General features: G+C 40.2%; 2 protein-coding genes across 2 annotated transcripts in view; one reads left to right on the top strand and one right to left on the bottom strand.

Moving 5' to 3' along the window:
* Positions 1–49: 49 nt before the first annotated feature.
* Positions 50–4,263, bottom strand: becn1 (beclin 1, autophagy related). Its single transcript, XM_010797115.1, has 12 exons — positions 4,184–4,263; positions 3,804–3,936; positions 3,651–3,715; positions 3,339–3,397; positions 3,132–3,222; positions 2,834–2,970; positions 2,450–2,644; positions 2,229–2,375; positions 1,906–2,055; positions 1,552–1,612; positions 1,308–1,450; positions 50–979 (listed from the first exon to the last, which is right to left on the bottom strand). Exons 2-12 carry the CDS (start codon positions 3,928–3,930, stop codon positions 811–813), a joined length of 1,344 nt encoding a protein of 447 aa, XP_010795417.1. The 5' UTR covers positions 3,931–3,936; positions 4,184–4,263; the 3' UTR covers positions 50–810.
* Positions 4,264–4,676: 413 nt separating this feature from the next.
* Positions 4,677–12,338, top strand: part of LOC104967610 (BRCA1 DNA repair associated) — a 29,122-nt gene continuing 21,460 nt past the window's right edge. Inside the window, exons 1-11 of the mRNA XM_010797116.1 lie at positions 4,677–4,749; positions 6,148–6,236; positions 6,447–6,500; positions 6,607–6,687; positions 6,786–6,874; positions 6,962–6,998; positions 7,100–7,218; positions 7,363–10,011; positions 10,551–10,627; positions 11,406–11,541; positions 11,629–11,686. Coding sequence (XP_010795418.1) covers positions 6,163–6,236; positions 6,447–6,500; positions 6,607–6,687; positions 6,786–6,874; positions 6,962–6,998; positions 7,100–7,218; positions 7,363–10,011; positions 10,551–10,627; positions 11,406–11,541; positions 11,629–11,686 — 3,374 coding nt within the window. The 5' untranslated portion in view covers positions 4,677–4,749; positions 6,148–6,162. The remainder of the gene's footprint in view (positions 4,750–6,147; positions 6,237–6,446; positions 6,501–6,606; positions 6,688–6,785; positions 6,875–6,961; positions 6,999–7,099; positions 7,219–7,362; positions 10,012–10,550; positions 10,628–11,405; positions 11,542–11,628; positions 11,687–12,338) is intronic.

Here is a 12,338-nt window from a genome sequence, read left to right as displayed (position 1 = left end):
CAATGTTCATTTATCAAATACTTTGAATCTATAAGAAACTCCACACCAATTTTACAGCATGAAACTTTTTATTAACTAAAATCCCACCATTACATGCATCCATCATATCTAAAACGGACAAATGGATGTGATGGTGCGGAGTATGATCACAAAGAAGCCGTATCAGTGAGCCTCTAAATACAACAGTTTACCTGCAACGTATGTATGTAACCGGCAAACGTGACAATTGCATTCGAGGTTAAAGAAATACTGACGCTCTTGTTGAATACTAAACAGTGTTAATATATTAAAAATTCAACCTTGAACTTCATTATCACAGCACACTTTTACAGCTTATGTTATAAGGACAAGAACACATGTAATCACTGTGGGGGTTACACAGTGATGGAAAGGTGTGCAGTGCAACAGGAGAGCAAGGAATCCTTGAACTTGATAAAGTGGTTAGAAGTCAATTTGGCGAAGATTTCTTTTACATTCTAGCCTGCGGAAGTGCGAAGATGTTTTAATGCATTATCAGCTCTTCAAAGATATTAATTAGTGAAGCAGAGGATGAAAGTGGTCTAAAGGACGCACAGGTTGTTATCTCATTCTGCTTCCACATCCCACTCGGCAGCAAATCATCACTTCTTTGTAAAATGTAAAAACACAGACAATCTGGACTGAAGATCTAGAATTGCTCCAACGAAGGTTTGTACAGAAAATCCTGCGACACAACCATTGCTTTTCCTTTGGCCAAGTAATAATATTCACACGTAATCCATTCATCAGAGGAAACTATGACTATAAATCACAAAGCATTGTCCAGAAGTCTCATCTGTTGTAGAACTGCGAGGTGACCCAGGCCAGTCCCCACTTCAGGTTGGTGAGCATAAACTTCAGCGCCTTGGTCCACTGCTCCTCAGAGTTGAACTGGGTTTTGATGGAGTAAGAGCCGCCGCTGCCACCCGTGTCCTCGATCTTACCCTTCTCCACATCCATCCTGAGGAAAAATGTCATTCATCACGCAAGACATCATAGATACAATTGTTGAAAAATACCTCTTTATTATTACATCAAAATGTGTGGTACAAAGCCTGAGGTACACACTGTGTGGCAATGCTTTAATAATTCAAACGCTCATGGAGCCAGATGTCCTTTTATTTCAGCAATGGGACAATTGATGAATGCAATTCTTGAGCTCCTCTAGAAATAAATCAAAGTAATGGTTTTGAATTTGCTTTCAAACTCCATCAATATTTACAGCCCATCTAATAATGCGGCAATAGCGCCAGATTAAAAATGATCACATTGTGCTGCAGGTTTCTGACCTGTATGGAAGGCAGAAGCCAGTGTCTCCTTTCTCCACCTCCTCTTTGAACTGCTGGACACAGTCCAGGAAGGCCACCATGGCGTGGTCAAATTTGTTGTCCCAGAAGAACCTCAGGCCCCCCGAGCAGTACAGAGGAAGTTCCTGGACACACACAGGACAGAGAGAAAGGGCAGGATTAGAGCCTGGGGGATAGTGTTTAATAATCACAGGAGGGCTGGGATTGTAAAGACCGTTTTAATTACCTTGGACTTGTCTGACAGGGACTCTAAGTATGAGTGGTTTCCGTAAGGGACAAGACGATATCTGAAGAGAGAAGTTTGAGATACCTTTTGCATTAGAATATTTGTAATAAATCTTACTAGATCCAAGAATTGTTAGGCAACATAAAGCTGAGCCTAATAATGTAAATCAAAACCATCTGCTCACATACAAACACCACTGTGTAATGTGATATAAATAGCATTGAACCAGAGCCATACATTAATATAGGATTGAGTTAAACAAATAGCACTAATTAAAGGGATAGAGTACATTTGTAAGATAGCAAAAGACAAACTAAATATTATCTCAGTGCAAGCACATTGTAATGTGGGTACCTCTGGAAGCGCAGCCCCATTTTGTTGGCCAGCGCGTGCAGCAGCAGCACCGTCTGCCCCCAGGCTGCGTTGATCTCGTTCCACTCCACCGGGACGCTGGGGAGTCGACCCAGACGGAAGTTGTTGATTGTACCAAACTGTCCGCTGTGCCTGGATAAGAACAACACAAAAATAATTAAGATTCTCAGTGAATGGGCATCGATTCATGTTTGTCCCAGAGGCTTTTTATACAAATATTGGCCAAGTCATCGTTGACGGCTTGACAGCAAAACTTTTTTTTTTTTTTTTTAAACAGATACAACATCATTTGCATGTGTTTTTACCAGATGTGAAATGTGGCATTGAAGACATTTGTCTTTTTCAGGCGATCTAGCTGAATCTGGCAGTAACGCATCTGGTTGTCAACGCTCTTCAGCTCATCATCCAGCTCCAGCTGCTGCCGTTTGAACTCGCTGTACTCCTTCTGGTACCTTTGAGCACAAAGAGCTGTTAGCTGTTGTCTCATTTGGCAAATAGCACACACACAGTATAGGGTCACACTCACTGAAGCTCCTCTGTGTCCAGCTGCTGGGAGTGGACCCTGCTCTGGGTCAGGTCCTGGGCCACCACAGCCCTCTGCCCCTCCACTGTCTCCAGCTCCTGGACCAGAGCCTCCTCCTGCCCTTTCAGCTGATGCAGATCTGCCAGCAGGGTCTCCTCCCCCTCCACCTGCAGGTGTGACAGCAGCTCCAGGCACTGCCTAAAAACATGTGCACATACAGTTTGTTACTATACTGCATTTAAACAGACAAATGGAATTAGCACTTTTAGTGTTTTTTTGTATTATCCATATTTGTAGGTAGCAACCCTGTCAGCATTTCCCCTCTCTTAATAATCTTTTTGTGTGAAAACTGATACACAAATTTTACTTTGTGGTTGAGCAGCTCACTTGTAATTCTGGCATTCGTTCTCTGTGATGTTGAGCTGCGTGTCCAGGTGGTCCAACAGGGTGTCGGTACATTCCTCACACAGCGGGTGGTCCACGTCTGTCTGGCCTGACATGATGTCAAACAGGTCACTGGTCACCTGGGTGGGATAGGATCAGAGACATCCAAACATTTACCCTAACATATACAGTACTTTGTCAACAGCCCATGCTTCTGACATGTTTGCAACCATAACATGATCAGAGTAAACTGTCATAATAAAACTGTCCTTCTTTATAGTAGCATGAAAGTATGGTTTACCTTCAGCCTACGACTGAGATTTTCCATGGTACCCCCATCAGATGCTTCTCCTATCAGTGTGAAGCTGTTGGCGCTCTCTGTGGACATCATCCTGTAGAGTTTTCAGCAGTATGGTTAACTTTGTAGCACCCCTCATTTGACAGAGAAACAAATCAACTAAGAGATAAAGATTTTATTTGTTTCAATTACTTGAATGAAAAGACTCACCTTGCAGGTGGGATGTATTTCCTTGACACACCATCTTGCTTGTTTTCTGCAAAGGTTTCCTGAAAGGAAAATGTAATTCGGACTCAACATGCTTCTTGAGCAAAAAAATAGTACTTTTCACTAAATTAGCAACATGAATCTCATCAGTAAGTTATCTCAGTCCTAAAATAGTTCAATTGCATAATTTTCATATATATTGGATATACGTAGTGGCAATGCCAGTAATTTGCAGTAAAATACAGTGTTATGTTGTGATGTATACAATCAACATTTTACCATTGCAGGCTACTGCATACAATCTGCTGTACCTACCTCTGGTGCTGTTTCTCCATCAGTGCTGTCAGCCTGTTTTCTGGGGGTCACTGTGACTACCGGAGCTTAGGAGGAGACAGGCAGGATTACATGTGCAATTGATCACACGTACATTTTAAGGCACCGAATGTCTATTATCCCTGGTTAACATACCAATAAGTTCCTGGATTGTGACCCGATCGAGGACATTGAAGGATGTGTCCAGTTTCAGCGGCTGACAGCACCGCTGACACACGAAGCTGACCTGCATGGTTGTGCTGGACGACTTAGAGCCCTCCATCGCTAGCTATAAGAACGTATGTTAAAAACATAGACTGTAAATAGCTAAACAAAATAAGTTAACGCTACACAATATAGCTAGACATATAGCGTTATGGCGAGACAGCTAGCTAGCAGCCACTACCTTTGCAGCTTACTCGTGTGAAAGATAGGTCAGCGGTGCAAACACATAAGATAGACTCACTGTCGCCTTGGTAGAATAACAACTATTTCATAATAATCATGATTTTGTAGCGTAGAAAATTAGAAATCACTTTTAATGTAGTTAGCGTGACCGTTGCATTTTGCACCTCGGGACTTCTCTTTCCACTTCCCTGTTGTTGTTTACGACGGATGTGACGTCAACTAAAGTCACGAGGAAAAAACATTTATATTTAATTAAATTGATACATATTTAACTGTTGATACATCTTTGACTGTTGGCAATCTTTTTATTCAGACAAAGAGAGAAAAAACTAAGGTAATATAAATGTCGCAACACAGGTAGCTTGAAATTAGCTGTTTTCTTTCATAACAGGTTCAACGTTACGTGACACAAAAGTAAATTATGACAACTAAAACCAGATAATCGGACACCATAGAGAGTTGGTGATGTTAGCATGAAAATATATAGTGGAGAAATTCTAACATGTTTATGTTAATGTTCATTTTCCTATGCACACTGACAGAATTTGTATGGGTTCATGTGTCTACGGCCAATAGGTGGCGATGTGACATGAACTCAAAACTGCCGTTAAACAAAACAGAAGAAGATGAAGTTGCGGGAAAACTGAAGCAGGCAATTCCTGTGTTGATAACTCCAAAGCTGTAAGAAAGACAGGTAAATATAAACACAAACACTTTTATAACAATAAGTCAGTGGCGTTTTAAAAAAAACTGTAATCTATCCTTAGTGTGACGTGTTGGTATAAGGGTCAATTGTGTGAAACTGAGAAAGTGTGAGCGTCAGTGTTGCAACCCAAAACAAATCATAGCAGCTAGCCAGAGTGACGTTTAGCTAGCTGTACATTTAACAAGCTGACACTGGATATACACATTTAAAAAGTCACATTACACTTTCGATATGCTACCAAATGTTGCCATTAATTGTAACTTCTGATTCATCTCACTGAAGTAGGATGCCTCAATAAATGTTGGTTTGTGTAACCTTATGCTGCTTTTGTAATGTGCCACAAAATGATTCTCAGTAGACACAACTAACATTATACACATTTGTTATACACAGATACTTTAAAGAAAACACTATACTTTTGCATTGTTGAAGTATCTTATAATCCATTAACATTTTTGAAACTGGTTTGTTTTTCAGTAAGGCTTGTAACAGATCAAATGGAGCACAGTAAGACCGAAGTTCAATTAGTTTTATTTTGGATATTATAATATACATGTATAGAGAACAGTTCACATCCCAACCTGGCTTTTATCTACAGGGTTTTCACTTAGGGACCATCACATTAGTTGTAGAATGTCACAAAGCCAATGCTCATCTCAATATCTTCTTGCTAGCCTGCTCAAATTAATGAAACTTATATAAAAAATGATAATGAATCACTCCTGAATGGAATACTGTTTTGATTACCAATGTGTCATAATGAATTGAGTGAAGATCTGTTTTAATGTTATTTAATAGCCTCAATGTAATGTGATGTAATGACTCCATATCGATACCAGATATTATTACTTTAATAAAATAAGACACACCTCTTTTTATCGGATATAAGTGCTTCTTCTTTTTTTATTCCATCTATTTATTTTTGCTGTTTTTTTATCCAAAAGTCTTGATTTCAAAAGCTTCTATGTCATGTGACCCAGTGACTCCAAATCAATGCAATATTTGTATAAACTACTCCGGAAAACTTGGACACACTTCTTTCTATTGGATTTGAGTCCACCTTGTATTTTATATGACAATTTAAAAAAAAAAAATCACACATTACAGCTGCCTACTTGCCTAACAATACAATCAATATTTACAGTAGGGACACAACTGAAGTACACACTTTTGTCTTAACTAGCTGCAGGGTCAACTTTCTGCGGACAAGGTTAGAAAATATCGAGAGAGTAATTTTGTTACCATAACAAAAATAACCAATCCAGTATTTGTTCAGATGCGCACAACCAACTGTCCACTGAATGCCTGTCACACTGGAGTATATAATTTTGTCTAATATTATCTTGTTCGTATTGTTCTTAGTGTGCTCTGATTTTTCAATTTCAGCTTATACAAATCACCATGGAAACCCCTCTGGCCCCTGATGTCAAAAAGGGGATTTCAGTCCTTTGGGAGACCTTGCAATGTCCCATATGGTGAGTGAATAAATTAAATTAGAAAATTTGACTGCCTCTGCCACTCTTTTTATTCATGCCATGTTCAACGTCGAACAAAAGTCCCTTGAAGAGCAATTTACCATGTTAATATAATTTGTTTATCAGCCAAATAGATTACAAAAGATCACATTTTTCATTTTGTTGAAGTGTCGTGTTCTTTACTGACTTTATACTTTCTTTGACCTATAGCTTGGAGTTAATGACTGCACCTGTGTCTACCAAGTGTGACCATCAGTTTTGCAAGTAAGAGGTGTTTCATTACATCGATTTTGTAAAAGGAACTAATGTTTTAAATGTTTTTTTACAAGCACTCACAAACACTATATTTGTTATTTTTCTTTATCACCAGATGTTGTATGATGAAGCTTTTGGACAACACCATACCAAGCAGGGCTAGCTGTCCAGTGTGTAAAACCAAGATAACCAGAAGGTTCGACAAAATGATGACAGTATGACATTATTATTGTATAATAATACTTTATATTTATCACAAGACATGTATTTTTTCTTTTTCTTTTACTGATGCAGGAGCTTGCAGGAGAGCCCTGGGTTTCAGAGACTTGTTTCAGGATTGCAGAGCATGATTCAGGCGTATGAAAATGACACGGGCATCAACTGTAAGACTACATCACAGACTCCTTAAAATAACTTTGTAACATTATCTTACATAACGTCATCTAATAAAGTGACTCTTATGGTTTCAGACTTTACTGGTATGTGCCAGGAAAAAGGAAAACCAGGGTAAGACTTTTGAACATTGAATCTTTAACCATTTAACCAAATGCTGATAAATTCACAACATTAGCTCACAATGTATTCTCCCCTGTATTTGCTTTAACCAGAGTCTCGGCTGCTGAAGCTACTAAACATTGTCATGATAATCCATTTGAGGAAACACCAGACAACGAAGAAAATGTTGACAATGATGATCTGTCAAGGTCTCCCTCTTCAACTATAGCAGGTAAAATCTTCAGGGGGGTGCATTATTTCACTTGAATTGACTATCACTTCAATATTTTGATTTTGAGAGTTAGGATTAGTGTGTTGTCTTACAAAAGATTAATCGTTTTTAATTTCCCCATTCCTTTATTGTTGTTTTTTTTAGCCCAGAATGGATTTGCACGACTGATGGGACTTGAAGACACAAGTCCTTTAACGACAGAAAACGAAGGCTTGGACAGTGGTCTTGGAGAGGCCCCACCAATGTCTGACAAGAAAACGCACAGCCCTCCAGATAATGTGGAAGCAATTGAAACAGAAATGTCAGACGTTGTGGAAAAGGCAACATCAAGACACAAAACAAGAGGCAAAATAAAAGCCTCCTTTCAACCACCATTAATAACAGATGAGACCAAAGACCAACCTTTAAAAAAGTCCTTAAGGAAAAAGCAGAACACGGATTTGGATCCTGACAAGATCCTTGAGGAGAAACAGAAAAAAAGTCTAGAGAAAGTTGCTGAGTGGCTCATGAAAGTTCCAACTGAAGGAAGTCTGGAGTTAGAGAAACCCAACAAAAACTCAGACGATTATGAGAGCTGTTCTTCATCTCCAACAATAAATGTCAAACAACATAACATCTTGATGAATCCTACCAGAGAGGACCGTGCTAAAATTCTCAATGAGCAGGTGTTTGGGGCCGTCTACAAACGAGAAAGAAAAGGAAACAAGAACAGCCCTCCAGCTCTACATGTCGAACCACAAACAACCAAGGAAACACAAAATAACTCTTATGCTGATATTGTCAAGAAAACAAGCACTGAAGATAAACATGGCAGCGATTTGGAGGAAGAGCAACAACGGATGGACCAGGTTATTGATACCAGTAGTGACATTTTTAAAGAAGCAGAAAAGATGGATGTCATGCTGGAAAATGACACGGACAAACACGGAGACGATTTTGACAGCTTGCCAGAAAGTAAGAAACAACATGGCAAAGATGAGGTTCCTTGCCCTCCGTCTGATATTGAACCACTACAACCGAAAAGAAAGTTGAAGAGAAGGACACGCAGCTCTCTGCAGCAGGTCGACATCGATTTGCAGAAGCAAGCCGAGGAACATTCAGAAAGTACCGAGCAAAAGAAAACTGACAAGAAGAAAGGTAAAAACACGAGGTCAGAAAATGGCAAACCGGCTAGAGTGCCGAAACCCCTTGTTCTGGTCGGAGTTCAAAATGGAGAAACCAGTCCTATAGCTAAACGGAGGTCAGAAGAAGTTCAAGTACATATTGAAAATTACCCAAGCAGCGAGGAGCAAGAAATCCCTGTCAAGAGGAGCAATAGGAGAAGTAGAAGACTTCAACTCTTTGCTGAGGAAGTCCAGGAAGGTCACAAGAAAGCAAACTGGAGAGCCAATAAAGCTGAAAAAAAAAGCATTGTTGCAAAGCAATCTGAGGAAGCTAAAGATGGAGAGTTAAATGATATGCCATCACCTAAGAATGAAAGCATGACAAAGGTGGCTGAACAAAATGGATGCATTTATGGTGATGATTTAGGAGGAGTAGAAAACATGGAGTCTGGTGAGAGACCAACACCAAATGCTCCAGATTCCATTGTCGAAGTACCAAACACTGACACTTGGTCTGAAGCTAGTTCTGCTTGTAATGTCGCTGTGGTCCCGAGCTCTACGAGTCCACATGAACACACTGTGGTACCTCCAACACTTGAACCCCACAATCCAGCAAATCATCTCCCTAACAACACTCGCTTGGAAACCTTGACTAACCAGACAAAATGTGCTGGAGCTGAAAATGAGGAAGATAACAATGACAGTGACCTGGACACGGAGCAACTGCTCAAGAGCTTCAAAGCCACTAAAAGGAAATCTTTCAATCTTTGCAGCTCAAATGTAAAAAGGACCCGGGGCTTCGACCAAGAAAACGTGCAGGTATCCGAAGAAAAGGATAGCAAGTGTGTTGGTTCTGGTGTTGAATCTGTAAATAATCAGATGTACACAAAGGAATCTGAAAGGACAAACCAAGAAGCATTAAGAGACAATGAAACCTCATCTTGCTGTGATTTCATATCCCCTTCCATCTCACCTTCCCGAACACAAAAACCAGTTGAGAAAGCTGATCAAGTGGTGGTAGAAGCCTCCATCCCTGATAGCGGTTGTTCAGGTCAGGATAGCTCTTTCTCCACGAATAATGTCAGCAGCGCCCTCACTCCCAATAAAGTGTCAAAACGCAAAATAGAAAGTCCTAATCTCTCCCCTGTGCCTCGTGTAGTAGATTCGCGGCTCCGCTTCACAGCCGCTGAACATGACGAGTTAGATGAACCCTCAAAGTATTCTCAGATCACAGAGAAGCAGCTTGATGCTGGCAAAGGGATGGAGATAAGAGACATGTGCAATGCAAATGCCGGTGGAACACATTCAGTCAACACTGCTGAACATTTCGTAAACACAGAGTTCTCTTTGACTCCCAGCGGCCTCCGTGACAACTGTGGTAGCGTAGAGCTGAGCGCCCATTCCTCCCTCAAGAGCAAACCCAACAAGAAGAGGAAGAGGGCCCAGAGGCTCGAGTCTTCCTCAGAGTCAGATCGCAGTGAAGAGGGATTACCAACTTTGGCAGAGATTTTCGGAACATCAGCTTCTCGCTCTGCTGTGACAAAGGACCAGGGAGACTCCGGAGAAGCTAGATGTGAGGGTGTTACAGTTCCTGGAGCACAACAGATGAGCCGTCCACCTGCAAGCCACAGCCCCGACTGTGTTCCTACCAGCCAATGCTCTGTGGACCTGTTTGGCACACCTGATGAATGTAAGTTGATCCTCAGCTACCAATGTACTAGTTTCCATTTGTAGGTTTGCAGCCTCCTGAGATACGTGTATATTTAGGTATGAAATATAAGTCTTACCTTGTGTTGCTCACTTGTTTGCTGTTTTGTTTCCCAGTTTTGTGATGTGTGTGTCTTGAGCTGGGAAATAGGAATGCAAAATATGGATTTGTTTCAGCCTATAATTATCTTCTGCTCATGATCTGTAATTCACACACACCTCAGGGAAAGAAAGACTACGGTGTAATGAGCAAGATGGATGATTTAATAATTCATAGCTCTTATTTAATTTAATCTAACTGACATTACAAAAACAAAGAACAGTTCAGACTCTGTAAAAAAACATCAATTTGCAATCGTGTTGTCTTCCTGATTCGGAGAGTATTGATGCTGCTCTTGTTTGGTCTTGTTATTTCATACTAACCACCAATAATGTATTGATTGAAACATTGACATCCCTAATAAAAAAAAAACATTCTCAAGCATTTAGACACAATGATATTTGATTATTTTCTCTCTGCAGGTGATGTCCCAGTGAATGATGTCGGCACTTCACAATTTGAATCATCACAATTTTCAAGCGAAGTTCTTGTCACACAGGTAAATATGATTATGTTCCCAATTGCTTGTATTCATAGTATGCTGTGTAAATCAACCTTTTATATTGATGTTTGTTCAGCGTTACCTGTGCTCACAGTGATGCATTGTCGCATTACGCCCCATAGAGGGCAGCGCCTACACTTCCCCCACCCAAACTGTCAGCTCCGAGATGACGGACTGCCTCGCTCAGTAAAAAATGTCCCCCTCAGCAGCTTTCTAAATTGCATTTCATTTACGTTGGAGGAAATGCCGCTTAGGAGATGATTCTTGTTTTCTACCTCATCCATCTTCCACTGCTTCCACTTTTATCTGCCCTGGGGTTTAGAAAGGGCCCAGGTTTGAACACATCTGTGGGTACAGAGGTTTGTTGTTATTTGGCTACGCGTTTGTGTACATAATCAATGCACTTGCGCTGTCAACTTAAAGGATGAGTTGAGACACATTTTTAAACCCACCAGCACTGCTTGAAATAGCTGTTGTCACTTCTCTCTTTTGTTTACTGATTTTCCTTTCATATATGTTAAATATTATCACCTTCTCGCTCTCTTTTCCTGCCATGTATTCTCCTGACTAAGTGCTGTCTGGCTGAAAAAGCACACATTCCCTTTCATTAAAGACTAACTGGCTGAGTTGTTAGTCCTTCTTCACTGACTGACAGTTGTTTTTGTTTATATGCTTCCAACTGTGCCGGCAGTAAGCGTCCCTTCCTTTCTCGTCTTATTCCACCCTGTGTTTTACTTAAGTGCATGATTTAAGACGTTGGTTTCTTCTGTTTCAGCAAAAGATAGAAATGCAAAATGATCTGGTGAGGTTGAAGAAGTTGATGGCTCTGGTGACCAAGGAGCTTCAGGAGAAAGAAGACAGTCCTGCAAAAGAAGACCCCTCAAAAACAGATCAGAGCAGCAAAACCACAGGTGAGCAGATGATCCATGTAGAATGTTCAATTTGGAGCTGAAACGTTAGTTCAAACTGATTCAATGAGGATTATGTTGTGCCCCCAGGCCAAGACACAAACAGATCCCCATCGTGCAACAAGGTCACAGGCCCAGGTTCAGAGCAGTAAGTAAAGCATGCTAGACTTTTTTTACTCTTTTTCTTTTTAATTATGCTTAGAAGTTTATATTTGGACTTAGACATATTGACTCTTCCCTGATATGATTTTCCTCATCTCACAGGCTGAATGAAAAATATAGATATAATAATAAACCAGTAGTCCATTATCATAAACTGCATCATTTACGGGTTTTTTCTTATTTTTAACAACTTTATTTTTCAGTTTTTAATAACAAACGCAATATGTCCAGCATTTATGACAAAAAGTTGTAAACCCCCGAACCCCGCCTCTCCCCCTCTCCATGTGGTATTCCCCGATAACCAAACAAATATACGACAGAAAGATAAATGACTATAAAATAAGATATAGAAATATATATATATATATATATTAGGGTGGTCCTTTCATGAGGTACATTTTTTTTCGGAAAGTCTAAGCTCCAACTCCCATAATTAATTCTATTAGTTTTTCTTTAGTTTTCTTGACTAATAGAATGAATTCTGGGGGTTGGAGTTTAGACTTTCCAACTTCCAATTTTAAGGACCACCCTAATATATATATTTATATGGCGTGTGGCGTACTGAACTAGTGCGTTGGTGTTCGGCTCAGGGGAGCACAGGTTCAAACCCCACTGCAGTCAGAATGTCGTTGTGTCTC

This window comes from Notothenia coriiceps, unplaced genomic scaffold (assembly GCF_000735185.1).
Source record: "Notothenia coriiceps isolate Sejong01 unplaced genomic scaffold, NC01 NC01_scaffold00037483, whole genome shotgun sequence".
Taxonomy (NCBI): domain Eukaryota; kingdom Metazoa; phylum Chordata; class Actinopteri; order Perciformes; family Nototheniidae; genus Notothenia; species Notothenia coriiceps.
This window is presented reverse-complemented; position numbering and strand designations above follow the sequence as displayed.

Excerpts from the sequence above, each read along its gene's own strand:
- becn1 (XM_010797115.1), bottom strand. The coding sequence starts at position 3,930 with ATGGAGGGCTCTAAGTCGTCCAGCACAACCATGCAGGTCAGCTTCGTG. Across the intron at positions 2,376-2,449 it reads CTGGACACAGAGGAGCTTCA|GTACCAGAAGGAGTACAGCG; the intron begins GTGAGTGTGACC and ends TTGTGCTCAAAG. Across the intron at positions 1,451-1,551 it reads CCCTGTCAGACAAGTCCAAG|GAACTTCCTCTGTACTGCTC; the intron begins GTAATTAAAACG and ends GTGTGTGTCCAG.